A 16,253-nucleotide genomic window follows, 5' to 3' on the forward strand; every position below is an offset into this window, starting at 1 on the left:
AGATTCTAACTGAGGTCTGGAGGAGGGGTATAGAGGGAGGAGCCAGTGCACACCAGTAGTCCTAATTCTTTTCTTAGAGTGTCCTGTCTCCTGCGGAGCCTGTCTATTCCCCATGGTCCTTACGGAGTCCCCAGCATCCACTAGGACGTTAGAGAAACAGGGGTTTTCCCTAGCAACCAAATTCTAGCCATCATTTTCTAGAATGTACTTAATAAAGGAGAGGTCAAATCTGATTGGCTGCTATGAGCAAAACATTAATGTTTACTTCTTAGAATTCTTCGTAAAACAACCACTAGCAGTTTGTCATTATATGCAACCTTATCTACATCTCCACAGAAGGACCACATCTACTGTGACACTGTAGTCCCTTTATAAGGTGATGTCCCCCATTTTAGCAAGAATAACTATGCAAATAGGAAAGAGACCTCTGCAATGATTAAACCCTTACTTCAAATACCTACAGTTCTGGTCTGAACATAATACCCCTTAGCCTTCAGAGTGATTATTAATTGCCAAAACTCACAAACTGTTAGCAGTCCCAGCAGGTGGCGAGCACTTCTCCTCCACGGTAGATGGAGTACTTGTTGAGTTCTGGTGAGAAAGAGAAGGAAAAAAGTTATGAACTAAACAGTGGAGTAAATAGTTAATGTGTTAGGCTGGGTACATATCCCAATTATCTGGATCATGCCCAACTGGGGAAGACCGATGTAATAAACACCCGTCCCAACAGAATATAAAGCGTGATATCGTTCAGCGGCCACACCCAGGAGCATGCAGTTGGTTGCCGGGTCGTCACAGAAAAATAAGAATTTACTCACCGGTAATTCTATTTCTCGTAGTCCGTAGTGGATGCTGGGAACTCCGTAAGGACCATGGGGAATAGACGGGCTCCGCAAGAGACTGGGCACTCTAAAAGAAAGATTAGGTACTATCTGGTGTGCACTGGCTCCTCCCTCTATGCCCCTCCTCCAGACCTCAGTTAAGGAAACTGTGCCCGGAAGAGCTGACACAAGGAAAGGATTTGGAATCCAGGGTAAGACTCATACCAGCCACACCAATCACACCGTACAACTCGTGATACTATACCCAGTTAACAGTATGAACAACAACTGAGCCTCAGTAACAGATGGCTCATAACAATAACCCTTCAGTTAAGCAATAACTATATACATGTATTGCAGAGAGTCCGCACTTGGGACGAGCGCCGAGCATCCACTACGGACTACGAGAAATAGAATTACCGGTGAGTAAATTCTTATTTTCTCTGACGTCCTAGTGGATGCTGGGAACTCCGTAAGGACCATGGGGATTATACCAAAGCTCCCAAACGGGCGGGAGAGTGCGGATGACTCTGCAGCACCGAATGAGCAAAGGCAAGGTCCTCCTCAGCCAGGGTATCAAACTTGTAGAACTTAGCAAATGTGTTTGAACCCGACCAAGTAGCAGCTCGGCAAAGCTGTAAAGCCGAGGCCCCTCGGGCAGCCGCCCAAGAAGAGCCCACCTTCCTTGTGGAATGGGCTTTTACCGATTTAGGATGCGGTAACCCTGCCGCAGAATGAGCTTGCTGAATCGTGTTACAGATCCAGCGCGCAATAGTTTGCTTTGAAGCAGGAGCACCCAGCTTGTTGGGTGCATGCAGGATAAACAGCGAGTCAGTTTTCCTGACTCCAGCCGTCCTGGCTAAATAGATTTTCAAAGCCCTGACTACATCCAGTAACTTGGAGTCCTCCAAGTCCCGAGTAGCCGCAGGCACCACAATAGGTTGGTTCAAATGAAACGCTGATAACACCTTAGGGAGAAATTGGGGACGAGTCCTCAATTCTGCCCTGTCCATATGGAAGATCAGATAAGGGCTTTTACATGACAAAGCCGCCAATTCTGACACACGCCTAGCCGAAGCTAAGGCCAATAGCATGACCACTTTCCACGTGAGATATTTTAGCTCCACGGGCTTAAGTGGCTCAAACCAGTGGGATTTCAGGAAATCCAATACCACGTTAAGATCCCAAGGTGCCACTGGAGGCACAAAAGGGGGCTGAATATGCAGCACTCCCTTAACAAACGTCTGAACTTCAGGCAGTGAAGCCAGTTCTTTTTGAAAGAAAATAGATAGGGCCGAAATCTGGACCTTTATGGACCCTAATTTTAGGCCCATAGTCACACCTGACTGTAGGAAGTGCAGAAATCGCCCCAGCTGGAATTCCTCTGTCGGGGCCTTCCTGGCCTCACACCAGGCAACATATTTCCGCCATATGCGGTGATAATGATTTGCTGTCACATCCTTCCTAGCTTTTATCAGCGTAGGAATCACTTCATCTGGAATGCCCTTTTCCGTTAGGATCCGGCGTTCAACCGCCATGCCGTCAAACGCAGCCGCGGTAAGTCTTGGAACAGACAGGGCCCCTGCTGTAACAGGTCCTGTCTGAGAGGCAGAGGCCATGGGTCCTCTGAGATCATTTCTTGTAGTTCTGGGTACCAAGTTCTTCTTGGCCAATCCGGAACGAGGAGTATAGTTCTTACTCCTCTCTTTCTTACTATCCTCAGTACCTTGGGTATGAGAGGAAGAGGAGGGAACACATAAACCGACTGGTACACCCACGGTGTCACTAGTGCGTCCACAGCTATCGCCTGAGGGTCCCGTGATCTGGCGCAATATTTTTTTAGCTTTTTGTTGAGGCGGGGCGCCATCATGTCCACCTGTGGCCGTTCCCAACGGTTTACAATCTGCGTGAAGACTTCTGGATGAAGTCCCCACTCTCCCGGGTGGAGGTCGTGCCTGCTGAGGAAATCTGCTTCCCAGTTGTCCACTCCCGGAATGAACACTGCTGACAGTGCTAGCATGTGATTCTCCGCCCATCGGAGAATCCTTGTGGCTTCTGCCATCGCCATCCTGCTTCTTGTGCCGCCCTGGTGGTTTACATGGGCGACCGCCGTGATGTTGTCTGATTGAATCAGCACTGGTTGGTTTTGAAGCAGGGGCTCTGCTTGACTCAGGGCGTTGTAAATGGCCCTTAGTTCCAGTATATTTATGTGTAGTGAAGTCTCCTGACTTGACCACTGTCCTTGGAAGTTCCTTCCCTGAGTGACTGCCCCCCATCCTCGGAGGCTTGCATCTGTGGTCACCAGGACCCAGTCCTGTATGCCGAATCTGCGGCCCTCGAGAAGATGAGCACTCTGCAGCCACCACAGCAGAGACACCCTGGCCCTTGGGGACAGGGTGATCAACCGATGCATCTGAAGATGCGATCCGGACCATTTGTCTAACAGATCCCACTGAAAGATCCTTGCATGGAACCTGCCGAAGGGAATTACTTCGTAAGAAGCCACCATCTTTCCCAGGACTCGCGTGCAGTGATGCACCGACACCTGTTTTGGTTTCAGGAGGTCCCTGACCAGAGAGGACAATTCCTGGGCCTTCTCCACCGGGAGAAACACCTTCTTCTGTTCTGTGTCCAGAATCATGCCCAGGAAAAGCAGACGCGTCGCAGGAATCAGCTGCGACTTTGGGATATTCAGAATCCAGCCGTGCTGTTGCAACACTTCCCGAGAGAGTGCTACGCTGACTAACAACTGCTCTCTGGACCTCGCCTTTATAAGGAGATCGTCCAAGTACGGGATAATTATAACTCCCTTCTTCCGAAGGAGTATCATCATTTTGGCCATTACCTTGGTAAATACTCTCGGTGCCGTGGACAGACCAAACGGCAACGTCTGGAATTGGTAATGACAATCCTGTACCACAAACCTGAGGTACTCCTGGTGAGGTGGGTAAATGGGGACATGCAAGTAAGCATCCTTGATGTCCATCAACACCATAAAAAACCCCTCTTCCAGGCTTGCAATAACCGCCCTGAGTGATTCCATTTTGAACTTGAACTTCCTTATATAAGTGTTCAAGGATTTTAAAATCAGAATGGGTCTCACCGAACCGTCTGGTTTCGGTACCACAAACATTGTGGAATAGTAACCCCGTCCCTGTTGAAGGAGGGGAACCTTGATTATCACCTGCTGGAGGTACAGCTTGTGAATTGCCGCCAGTACTACCTCCCTTTCCCTGGGAGCAGCTAGCAAGGCTGATTTGAGGTAACGGCGAGGGGGAGTCGCCTCGAACTCCAGCTTGTATCCCTGAGATACAATTTGTACAGCCCAGAGATCCACTTGTGAGCGAACCCACTGGTTGCTGAAGTTTCGGAGACGCTCCCCCACGGCACCCGGCTCCGCCTGTGGAGCCCCAGCGTCATGCGGTGGACTTAGAGGAAGCGGGGGAGGATTTTTGTTCCTGGGAACTGGCTGCCTGGTGCAGCTTCTTTCCTCTACCCCTGCCTCTGGGCAGAAAGGATGCACCTCTGATCCGCTTGCCTTTCTGAGGCCGAAAGGACTGTACATGATAATACGGTGCTTTCTTAGGCTGTGAGGGAACCGGAGGTAAAAAAGTTGACTTCCCGGCTGTTGCCGTGGATACGAGGTCCGAGAGACCGTCCCCAAACAATTCCTCACCCTTATAAGGCAAAACCTCCATGTGTCTTTTAGAATCAGCATCACCTGTCCACTGCCGAGTCCATAATACTCTCCTGGCAGAAATGGACATTGCATTAATTCTAGATGCCAGCAGGCAAATGTCCCTCTGTGCATCCCGCATATTTAAGACGACGTCTTTTATATGTTCTATGGTTAGCAAAATAGTATCCCTGTCGAGGGAATCAATGTTGTCTGACAGGGAATCAGACCATGCGGCTGCAGCACTACACATCCATGCTGAAGCAATAGCAGGTCTCAGTATAGTACCTGAGTGTGTGTATACAGACTTCAGGATAGTTTCCTGCTTTCTATCCGCAGGCTCCTTTAGGGTGGCCGTATCCTGAGACGGCAGTGCCACCTTTTTTGATAAGCGTGTGAGCGCCTTGTCCACCCTAGGGGATGTTTCCCAACGTAACCTGTCCGTTGGCGGGAAAGGGTACGCCATCAGTAACCTCTTAGAAATCACTAGTTTCTTATCGGGGGAACTCCACGCTTCCTCACACAATTCATTTCATTCATCAGATGGGGGAAAAGTCACTGGCTGCTTTTTCTCCCCAAACATAATACCCTTCTTGGTAGTAACCGGGTTAACATCAGAAAATAAGAATTTACTCACCGGTAATTCTATTTCTCGTAGTCCGTAGTGGATGCTGGGAACTCCGTAAGGACCATAGGGAATAGCGGGCTCCGAAGGAGGCTGGGCACTCTAGAAAGATTTCAGACTACCTGGTGTGCACTGGCTCCTCCCACTATGACCCTCCTCCAAGCCTCAGTTAGGATACTGTGCCCGGACGAGCGTACACAATAAGGAAGGATTTTGAATCCCGGGTAAGACTCATACCAGCCACACCAATCACACCGTACAACTCGTGATACTATACCCAGTTAACAGTATGAAACAACTGAGCCTCTCAACAGATGGCTCAACAATAACCCGATTTAGTTAACAATAACTATGTACCAGTATTGCAGATAAACCGCACTTGGGATGGGCGCCCAGCATCCACTACGGACTACGAGAAATAGAATTACCGGTGAGTAAATTCTTATTTTCTCTGACGTCCTAGTGGATGCTGGGAACTCCGTAAGGACCATGGGGATTATACCAAAGCTCCCAAACGGGCGGGAGAGTGCGGATGACTCTGCAACACCGAATGAGAGAACTCCAGGTCCTCCTCAGCCAGGGTATCAAATTTATAGAATTTTGCAAACGTGTTTGCCCCTGACCAAGTAGCAGCTCGGCAAAGTTGTAAAGCCGAGACCCCTCGGGCAGCCGCCCAAGATGAGCCCACCTTCCTTGTGGAATGGGCATTGACAGATTTTGGTTGTGGCAGGCCTGCCACAGAATGTGCAAGTTGAATTGTACTACAAATCCAACGAGCAATAGTCTGCTTAAAAGCAGGAGCACCCAGCTTGTTGGGTGCATATAGGATAAACAGCGAGTCAGATTTTCTGACTCCAGCCGTCCTGGAAACATATATTTTCAGGGCCCTGACCACGTCTAACAACTTGGAGTCCTCTAAGTCCCTAGTGGCCGCAGGCACCACAATAGGCTGGTTCAAATGAAACGCTGACACCACCTTAGGGAGAAACTGGGGACGAGTCCTCAATTCTGCCCTATCCATATGGAAAATCAGATAAGGGCTTTTATAAGACAAAGCCGCCAATTCTGATACTCGCCTGGCAGAAGCCAAGGCCAATAACATGACCACCTTCCACGTGAGATATTTCAGATCCACGGTTTTTAGTGGTTCAAACCAATGTGATTTTAAGAAACTCAACACCACGTTGAGATCCCAAGGTGCCACAGGAGGCACATATGGGGGCTGAATATGCAGCACTCCCTTTACAAAATGTCTGAACTTCAGGTACTGAAGCTAGTTCTTTCTGAAAGAAAATCGATAGAGCCGAGATCTGTACCTTAATGGAACCCAGTTTTAGGCCCATATTCACTCCTGCTTGCAGGAAATGCAGAAATCGACCTAGTTTAAATTCCTCAGTTGGGGCCTTTTCGGCCTCACACCATGCAACATATTTCCGCCATATGCGGTGATAATGATTTGCTGTAACCTCTTTCCTGGCTTTAATAAGCGTAGGAATGACTTCCTCCGGAATGCCCTTTTCTTTCAGGATCCGGCGTTCAACCGCCATGCCGTCAAACGCAGCCGCGGTAAGTCTTGGAACAGACAGGGCCCCTGCTGTAGCAGGTCTTGTCTTAGCGGCAGAGGCCACGGGTCCTCTGAGATCATCTCTTGAAGTTCCGGGTACCATGTTCTTCTTGGCCAATCCGGAACCACGAGAATTGTGTTTACTCCTCGCTTTCTTATTATTCTCAATACCTTTGGTATGAGAGGCAGCGGAGGGAACACATAAACTGACTGGTACACCCACGGTGTCACCAGAGCGTCCACAGCTATCGCTTGAGGGTCTCTTGACCTGGCGCAATACCTCTCTAGTTTTTTGTTTAGGCGGGACGCCATCATGTCCACCTGTGGACGACCCCACTGATGTACAATCATTTGGAAGACTTCTGGATGAAGTCCCCACTCTCCCGGGTGGAGGTCGTGTCTGCTGAGGAAGTCTGCTTCCCAGTTGTCCACTCCCGGAATGAACACTGCTGACAGTGCTAGTACATGATTTTCCGCCCATCGGAGAATTCTTGTGGCTTCTGTCATTGCCATCCTGCTTCTTGTGCCGCCCTGTCGATTCACATGGGCGACTGCCGTGATGTTGTCTGACTGGATCAGCACCGGCTGGTGTAGGAGCAGGGATTTTGCTTGACTTAGGGCATTGTAGATGGCCCTTAGTTCCAGAATATTTATGTGAAGGGAAGTCTCCTGACTTGTCCATAGTCCTTGAAAGTTTCTTCCCTGTGTGACTGCCCCCCAGCCTCGCAGGCTGGCATCCGTGGTCACCAGGACCCAGTCCTGAATGCAGAATCTGCGACCCTCCAGAAGATGAGCACTCTGCAGCCACCACAGAAGAGACACCCTGGTTCTTGCAGACAGTGTTATCAAGCGATGCATCTGAAGATGCGATCCGGACCACTTGTCCAACAGGTCCCACTGAAAGATTCTGGCATGGAACCTGCTGAATGGAATTGCTTCGTAAGAAGCTACCATCTTTCCCAGGACCCGCGTGCAGTGATGCACCGATACCTGTTTTGGTTTCAGGAGGTCTCTGACTAGAGAAGACAACTCCCTGGTTTTCTCCTCCGGGAGAAACACTTTTTTCTGGACTGTGTCCAGAATCATCCCCAGGAACAGTAGACGTGTCGTCGGGACCAGCTGTGACTTTGGGATATTCAGAATCCAGCCGTGCTGGTTCAGCACTTCCTGAGATAGTGCTACTCCCACCAACAACTGTTCTTTGGACGGTGCCTTTATTAGGAGATCGTCCAAGTACGGGATAATTAAAACTCCCTTTCTTCGAAGGAGTATCATCATTTCCGCCATAACCTTGGTAAATACCCTTGGTGCCGTGGAGAGTCCAAACGGCAGCGTCTGGAATTGGTAATGGCAATCCTGTACCACAAATCTGAGGTACTCCTGGTGAGGATGGTAAATGGGGACATGCAGGTAAGCATCCTTGATGTCCAGGGAAACCATGTAATCCCCCTCGTCCAGGCTTGCAATAACCGCCCTGAGCGATTCCATCTTGAACTTGAATTTTTTTATGTACATGTTCAAGGACTTCAAATTTAAAATGGGTCTCACCGAACCGTCCGGCTTCGGTACCACAAATAGTGTGGAATAGTAACCCCGGCCTTGTTGAAGTAGGGGTACCTTGATTATCACCTGCTGGGAATACAGCTTGTGAATTGCCGCTAGCACCGCCTCCCTGTCTGAGGGAGCAATCGGCAAGGCAGATTTTAGGAACCGGTGGGGTGGAGCCGCCTCGAATTCCAGCATGTATCCCTGAGATACTACTTGAAGGATCCAGGGATCCACCTGTGAGCGAGCCCACTGATCGCTGAAATTTCTGAGGCGGGCCCCCACCGTACCTGGCTCCACCTGTGGAGCCCCACCGTCATGCGGCGGACTTGGAAGAGGAAGCGGGGGAGGACTTTTGTTCCTGGGAACCTGCTGTCTGTTGCAGCCTTTTTCCCCTACCTCTGCCTCTAGACAGAAAAGACCCTCCTTTTCCACGCTTGCTTTTCTGGGTCCGAAAGGACTGAACCTGATAAAATGGCGCCTTCTTAGGCTGTGAGGGAACATGGGGTAAAAATGCTGACTTCCCAGACGTTGCTGTGGAAACTAGGTCGGAGAGACCATCCCCAAATAATTCCTCCCCTTTATAAGGCAAAACTTTCATGTGCCTCTTGGAATCTGCATCTCCCGTCCACTGACGAGTCCATAAGCATCTCCTAGCAGAGATAGACAATGCACTTACTTTAGATGCCAGCCGGCAAATTTCCCTCTGTGCATCTCTCATATATAAGACTGAATCTTTTATATGGTCAATCGTTAGCAGAATAGTGTCTCTGTCTAGTGTGTCAATATTTTCTGACATTTTTTCTGACCATGCAGCGGCAGCACTGCACATCCAAGCTGACGCAATAGCTGGTCTAAGTATAATGCCTGAGTGTGTGTATACAGACTTCAGGATTGCCTCCTGCTTTCTATCAGCAGGCTCCTTAAGGGCACCAAACGTGTGAGCGCTTTATCCACCCTAGGTGGTATTTCCCAACGTGACCAATCCTCTGGCGGGAAAGGGAACGCCATTAGTACCTTCTTAGGAATTACAAATTTTTTATCAGGGCAAAGCCACGCTTCTTCACACACTTCATTTAGTTCATCTGATGGGGGAAAAACTACGGGTAGTTTTTTCTCCCCAAACATAATACCCTTTTTTGTGGTACCTGGATGTAAATCAGAAATGTTTAACACCTCTTTCATTGCCTCAATCATGCAGTGAATGGCCCTGACAGGCATTAGGTTTGACTCATCGTCGTCGACACTGTTATTAGTATCCGTGTCGACATCCGGGTCTGCAAACTGAGGTAGCGGGCGTTTTAGAGCCCCTGACGACCCCTGAGGCACCTGGACAGGCACGAGCGGAGATCCCGGCTGTCCCACATTTGGCATGTCGTCAAATTTCTTATGTAAAGAATCTATACGTGCACTCATTTCTTTCCATAAGTTCATCCACTCGGGTGTCTGCCCCGCAGGGGGTGACGTCCCTTCAAAATGCATCTGCTCCGCCTCCACCTCATTATCCTCATCAAACATGTCGACACAGCCGTACCGACACACCCCACACACACAGGGAATGCTCAACAGAGGACAGGACCCACAAAAAGCCCTTTGGGGGGACAGAGTGAGAGTATGCCAGCACACACCAGAGCGCTATATATATATATACAGGGACTAACTGAGTTACGTCCCTAATAGCTGCTTTTCATATAATATATGTATATATACTGCCAAATTGAATGCCCCCCCTCTCTTTTCCCTCTTACTGTTACTGTATATTGCAGGGAAGAGCCAGGGAGCTTCCTTCCAGCCGAGCTGTGAGGGAAAAATGGCGCCAGTGTGCTGAGGAGATAGGCTCCGCCCCTTTTTCGTGGCCTATTCTCCCGCTTTTTATGGAATTCTGGCAGGGGTATTTACCTCATATATAGCCTCTGGGGCTATATATTGAGGTATTTTAGCCAGCCAAGGTGTTATTATTGCTGCCTCAGGGCACCCCCCCCCAGCGCCCTGCACCCTCAGTGACCGGAGTGTGAAGTGTGAGAGGAGCAATGGCGCACAGCTGCAGTGCTGTGCGCTACCTTGGTGAAGACAGAGTCTTCATGCCGCCGATTTTCCGGACCATCTTCTTGCTTCTGGCTCTGTAAGGGGGACGGCGGCGCGGCTCCGGGACCGAACACCAAGGACTGGGCCTGCGGTCGATCCCTCTGGAGCTAATGGTGTCCAGTAGCCTAAGAAGCCCAATCCGGCTGCAAGCAGGCGAGTTCGCTTCTTCTCCCCTTAGTCCCTCGCTGCAGTGAGCCTGTTGCCAGCAGGTCTCACTGAAAATAAAAAACCTAAGTCTATTCTTTCTAAGAGCTCAGGAGAGCCCCTAGTGTGCATCCAACCTCGGCCGGGCACGAATTATAACTGAGGCTTGGAGGAGGGTCATAGTGGGAGGAGCCAGTGCACACCAGGTAGTCTGAAATCTTTCTAGAGTGCCCAGCCTCCTTCGGAGCCCGCTATTCCCTATGGTCCTTACGGAGTTCCCAGCATCCACTAGGACGTCAGAGAAATGTGCAATACATTTTTCATTGCAGTAATCATGCATCGGATGGCTTTTGTAGACTGCATTTGTCTCATCCTCATCTACACTGGAGTCAGACTCCGTGTCGACATCTGTGTCTACCATCTGAGCTAGCGGGCGTTTATGAGCCCCTGATGGCCTCTGAGACGCCTGGGCAGGTGCGGGCTGAGATCCCGGCTGTCCCAAGGCTGCTGCGTCATCGAACCTTTTATGTAAGGAGTTGACACTGTCTGTTAAGACCTTCCACATATCCATCCAATCCGGTGTCGGCCCCGTCGGGGGCGACACCACACTTATCTGCCCTTGCTCCGCCTCCACGTAACCCTCCTCATCAAACATGTCGACACAGCCGTACCGACACACCGCACACACAAAGGGAATGCTCTTACTGAGGACAGGACCCCACAAAGTCCTTTGGGGAGACAGAGAGAGAGAATGCCAGCACACACCACAGCGCTATATAACACAGGGATTTACACTATAATGAGTGATTTTTCCCAATAGCTGCTTATCATCCTATTTGCGCCTAAATTTATGTGCCCCCCCTCTTTTTTACCCTTCTTGTACAGGATACTGCAGGAGAGAGCCTGGGGAGCGTCCTTCCAGCGGAGCTGTGAAGAGAAAATGGCGCTGGTGTGCTGAGGAAGAAGGCCCCGCCCCCTCAGCGGCGGGCTTCTCCCGCGTTTTGTATAGCTTAATGGCGGGGTTTTTTACACATATACAGTTTTCCAGACTGTATTATGTGTATATATTGCCAAAAGGTATTCTTATTGCTGCCCCCCCCCCCCAGCGCCCTGCACCCTACAGTGACCGGAGTGTGTGGTGTGCAGTGGGAGCAATGGCGCACAGCTGCAGTGCTGTGCGCTACCTTAATGAAGACCGGAGTCTTCTGCCACCGATTTCATCTCCTTCTTCTGTCTTCTGGCTCTGCAAGGGGGACTGCGGCGCGGCTCCGGGAACGGACGATCAAGGTCAGGCCCTGTGTTCGAACCCTCTGGAGCTAATGGTGTCCAGTAGCCTAAGAAGCACAAGCTAACTGCACGCAGGTAGGTTTGCTTCTCTCCCCTCAGTCCCACGTAGCAGTGAGTCTGTTGCCAGCAGATCTCACTGAAAATAAAAAACCTAAATACTTTCTTTCTAGCAAGCTCAGGAGAGCCCACTAGGAGCACCCAGCTCTGGCCGGGCACAGATTCTAACTGAGGTCTGGAGGAGGGGCATAGAGGGAGGAGCCAGTGCACACCAGATAGTACCTAATCTTTCTTTTAGAGTGCCCAGTCTCCTGCGGAGCCCGTCTATTCCCCATGGTCCTTACGAAGTTCCCAGCATCCACTAGGACGTCAGAGAAATCAGGGTGCGACAATCCTCATGTAAGCAGATGAGAGTGCATAATCACGGGTACAAACAGTGGCAGTCTAGCCAGGGGGGCAGAGTGCCACCTACCCCCATCATGTGTGTGTGGATATAAAAATAGATGTTTCAAATTTGTTGAAGCACGCCTTCATTTGGAATGATAGTGTTTTGCTAGTTTTAGCAAGAAACAGCTTTATATTTTATTTCTAATATTTCATCAAAATCAGCTCTGCACCAGTATTAGGAGCCATTCTTTATACATGTGTATTCTAGTACACCTGCCATTAAGGGCCCAGTATCCACGGGTCACCTGACGTGTTAGGTCCCAGAGGGTGCATTTAACGTGGCTTATTCCTTACAGCCTCTGAAGCAACAATGAAAAATACGCATTAACTGCATCCTCCGAGGTTTTAACGTGCTGTGGTGAGGGCACTAATTGAATAGCTTAGTGCACTATAGACACAGGGTAACGCTTGTGGCTAAATTAATCTGTTCCTTAGTTCATTTGATTTTCTGCTAGCAGAAAAGATTGGACACAACATTTCCAATTAGAAAAGGGACCCAACCAAACATTATTTGGGAGGGTGAGGACTGAGTTAACTTATATTCAAGAAAACCCTATTAATATGCCATTCACATATCAGATTCTGGGCCTATGTATTCAAATTTTAAAAAACTGCAATGATGATTTTCATTCAATATCGCAGCTGAAAAGCAATGCTTTTTGGAGATCAAACTAAGGTCCCCATTGAGAATTATAGAGACTGATCTGCTGCGCTACTTACTTTTGCAGGACTATTGATACAGTACATAGTGGGTGAAACAAAATTATGAAAAGAAACTGTAGCACCTTCATAATTTTATGAAAGAGGCATGATAAATACACCCATGTCTGGAATTTCGATAAACTTACTACAATTTTATTTTTGTATAAAATAAAATAGAAAAAAAACATAACTATACATTTCCTTCTTTTCCTGTTCGATTAGTCATTATAAATTGCTCGACCATAAAAATAGGATTTTAATATCTACCGGTAAATCCTTTTCTCCTAGTCCGTAGAGGATGCTGGGGACTCCAAAAGGACCATGGGGTTATAGACGGGATCCGCAGGAGCTTGGGCACACTAAAAAGACTTTGACTGGGTGTGAACTGGCTCCTCCCTCTATGCCCCTCCCCCAGACCTCAGTTATAGGAACTGTGCCCAGGAGAGACGGACATTTCGAGGAAAGGATTTTTGTTAACTAAGGGCGATAAACATACCAGCCCACACCACAAACATACCATACAACTGGAGTAGAATGAAACCAGATAACAGTATGAACTAACAGCAGCAACAAGCTGAACATAACTGATACACAAACCACGTGTAACCATAAGTAACCAGTATCAATACAACTGCAAGGAACAGTCCGCACTGGGATGGGCGCCCAGCAACCTCTACGGACTAGGAGAAAAGGATTTACCGGTAGGTATTAAAATCCTATTTTCTCTTACGTCCTAAGGACCATGGGGTCTATACCAAAGCTTCAGAACGGGCGGGAGAGTGCGGACGACTCTGCAGCACCGATTGAGCAAACATGAGGTCCTCATCAGCCAGGGTATCAAACTTATAGAACTTAGCAAAAGTGTTTGAACCCGACCACGTAGCTGCTCTGCAAAGTTGAAGTTCCGAGACCCCTCGGGCAGCCGCCCAAGATGAGCCAACCTTTCTGGTAGAATAGGCCTTCACTGACTTCAGCAACGGTAGCGCAGCCAAAGAATGAGCTTACTGAATCGAACCAATAGTTTGCTTGGAAGCAGGATTTACAATCTTGTTGGAAGCTTACAGGACAAACAGAGCCTCCGTTTTTCTAGTAAGAGCCGTTCTGGCAACATAAATTTTCAAAGCTCTTACAACATCAAGAGATCTTGGGACCGCCACAGCATCCGTAGCCACAGGTACCACAATAGGTTGGTTTATGTGAAACGAAGGAACCACCTTCGGCAGAAATTGTTGACTAGTCCTCAATTCCGCTCTATCCGAATGACAGATCAAATATGGGCTCTTGTGAGACAAGGCCGCCAACTCGGACACTCGTCTGGCAGACGCCAGAGCCAAAAGCATGACCACTTTCCAAGTGAGAAACTTCAACTCAACCTTACGCAAAGGCTCAAACCAGTGAGGCATAAGAAACTGTAACACCACTCCAAGATTCCACGGTGCCACGGGTGGCACAAACGGAGGATGGATATGCAACACTTCCTTCACGAAAGTCTGAACCTCAGGAAGGACGGCCAATTCTTTTTGAAAGAAAATAGATAAAGCCGAAATCTGCACTTTGATGGAACCCAATTTCAGGCCTGCATCCACGCCTGCCTGCAAAACATGGAGGAAACGACCCAAATGAAACTCCTCCACAGGAGCTGCTTTGGATTCACACCACGACACATATTTTCTCCAAATACGGTGATAATGTTTCGCTGTGACCTCCTTCCTAGCCTTAAGGAGAGTGGGGATGACTTCCCCCGGGAATACCCTTCCGAGCTAAAATCTGGCGTTCACCTTCCACGCCGTCAAACGCAGCCGCGGTAAGTCCAGAAACAGGCAGGGCCCCTGCAGTAACAGGTCCTCTCCTAGTGGAAGCGGCCAGGGATCTTCCACTAGTAATTCCTGAAGATCCGGATACCAGGCCCACCTCGGCCAATCTGGAACGACGAGTATTGCCTGAACCCTTGTTCGTCTTATGATCCTCAACACCTTTGGAATGAGAGGAAGTGGAGGTAACACATACATCGACTGAAACACCCACGGAGTTACCAGGGCGTCCACTGTACTGGCTTGGGGGTCCCTCGACGTGGAACTATACTTCGGAAGCTTCTTGTTGAGGCGAGACACCATCATGTCTATTTGAGGAATTCCCCAATTTCTTGTTACTTCTGCAAATACCTCTTGATGAAGGGCCCACTTTCCTGGATGGAGATCGTGTCTGCTGAGGAAGTCTGCTTCCCAGTTGTCCACGCCCGGAAGAAAGACTGCTGACAGAGCGCTCACGTGCTGTTCCGCCCAGCGGAGAACTCGTGGCCTCCGCCATTGCCACCCTGCTCCTTGTACCACCTTGGCGGTTTACGTACGCTACCACTGTTATGTTGTCCGACTGGATCAGGACAAGTAGACCTTGAAGAAGGAAAAAAAATAAGCAATACTTCCCTGCGCTGGAAGTGTAGAGGCTGCAAATAAGTATATGTTCCGGAGTTATCAACCGGAAGACAAATAGTACCACAATACAAGAATTATACACAAATTGCGCTTCAACACTGGATTAATGGAATACTTCAGACCGGCTTGTTTCCCAAAAATCTTAAAGTCTGTAATCGATGTCTCCAGGAATTTTCTCCAACAAGATAGTACATAGAGGAAGAAAAACAAAAGAAAATTTCCAATGTGTGGTAATTTCTTAAGATGTAACAGGAATCATACAGAGGGACTATGGGATATAGAATTTCCCCTCCTTAGTGTCTTTGTAAGATGTTCTGGGACCACCCGGAAAGTGTGTCAGTCATAAACACAGAATGCTCACTTTCTTAGGGTGCATACACACGGTGAGATTCGGACTTATCCGATTCTCACCGTGCGACAGGGGGCCGGGTCGGCACTTAGCCAGTATCGCAAGCACATAATGAGTGTGCTTGCGATGCTGGCTATGTGCGATGTCAATCCTGACTATCTCTTCTATAGAGATAGCCAGGATTGACTTGCCTGCACAGCCTATTTTTTCTGCCGATGCCGACAGCGCGGGGCCGCGCATCGGATCGGGATCGCAAGGTGACTGTCACCTTGCGATCTGCACTATCTTTTCTTCCGATTCTGACTATATAGTCAGAATCGGAAGAAAATATCTTACCGTGTGTACACACCTTTACTTACTTCAACATACGTATGTGGACTCCTATAAAGGTATCTTTAGGATCTTCAAGAAAAACTTCACTCCAGAGGGTTCCTAACTTACCAGGTTATTCTCCGGCATATGGGACATGGGAGGAAAAGCAATGAGAGAAAATCCAATGTGTAGTGGTTCTCTATAACCGTGAAAATGATGGTATGGGGGATATATAGATAAGTACAGTAGATCCCTTTTCCTCTGTGC

General features: G+C 48.8%; 1 protein-coding gene across 3 annotated transcripts in view; it reads right to left on the reverse strand.

Moving 5' to 3' along the window:
- Window positions 1-16,253, reverse strand: part of SGO1 (shugoshin 1) — a 280,791-nt gene that overhangs the window by 137,307 nt on the left and 127,231 nt on the right. For all 3 annotated transcript variants that reach the window (XM_063922202.1, XM_063922203.1, XM_063922201.1), the window contains one exon: window positions 524-591. In XM_063922202.1, coding sequence (XP_063778272.1) covers window positions 524-591 — 68 coding nt within the window. The remainder of the gene's footprint in view (window positions 1-523; window positions 592-16,253) is intronic.

This window comes from Pseudophryne corroboree, chromosome 5 (genome assembly GCF_028390025.1).
Source record: "Pseudophryne corroboree isolate aPseCor3 chromosome 5, aPseCor3.hap2, whole genome shotgun sequence".
NCBI lineage: Eukaryota > Metazoa > Chordata > Amphibia > Anura > Myobatrachidae > Pseudophryne > Pseudophryne corroboree.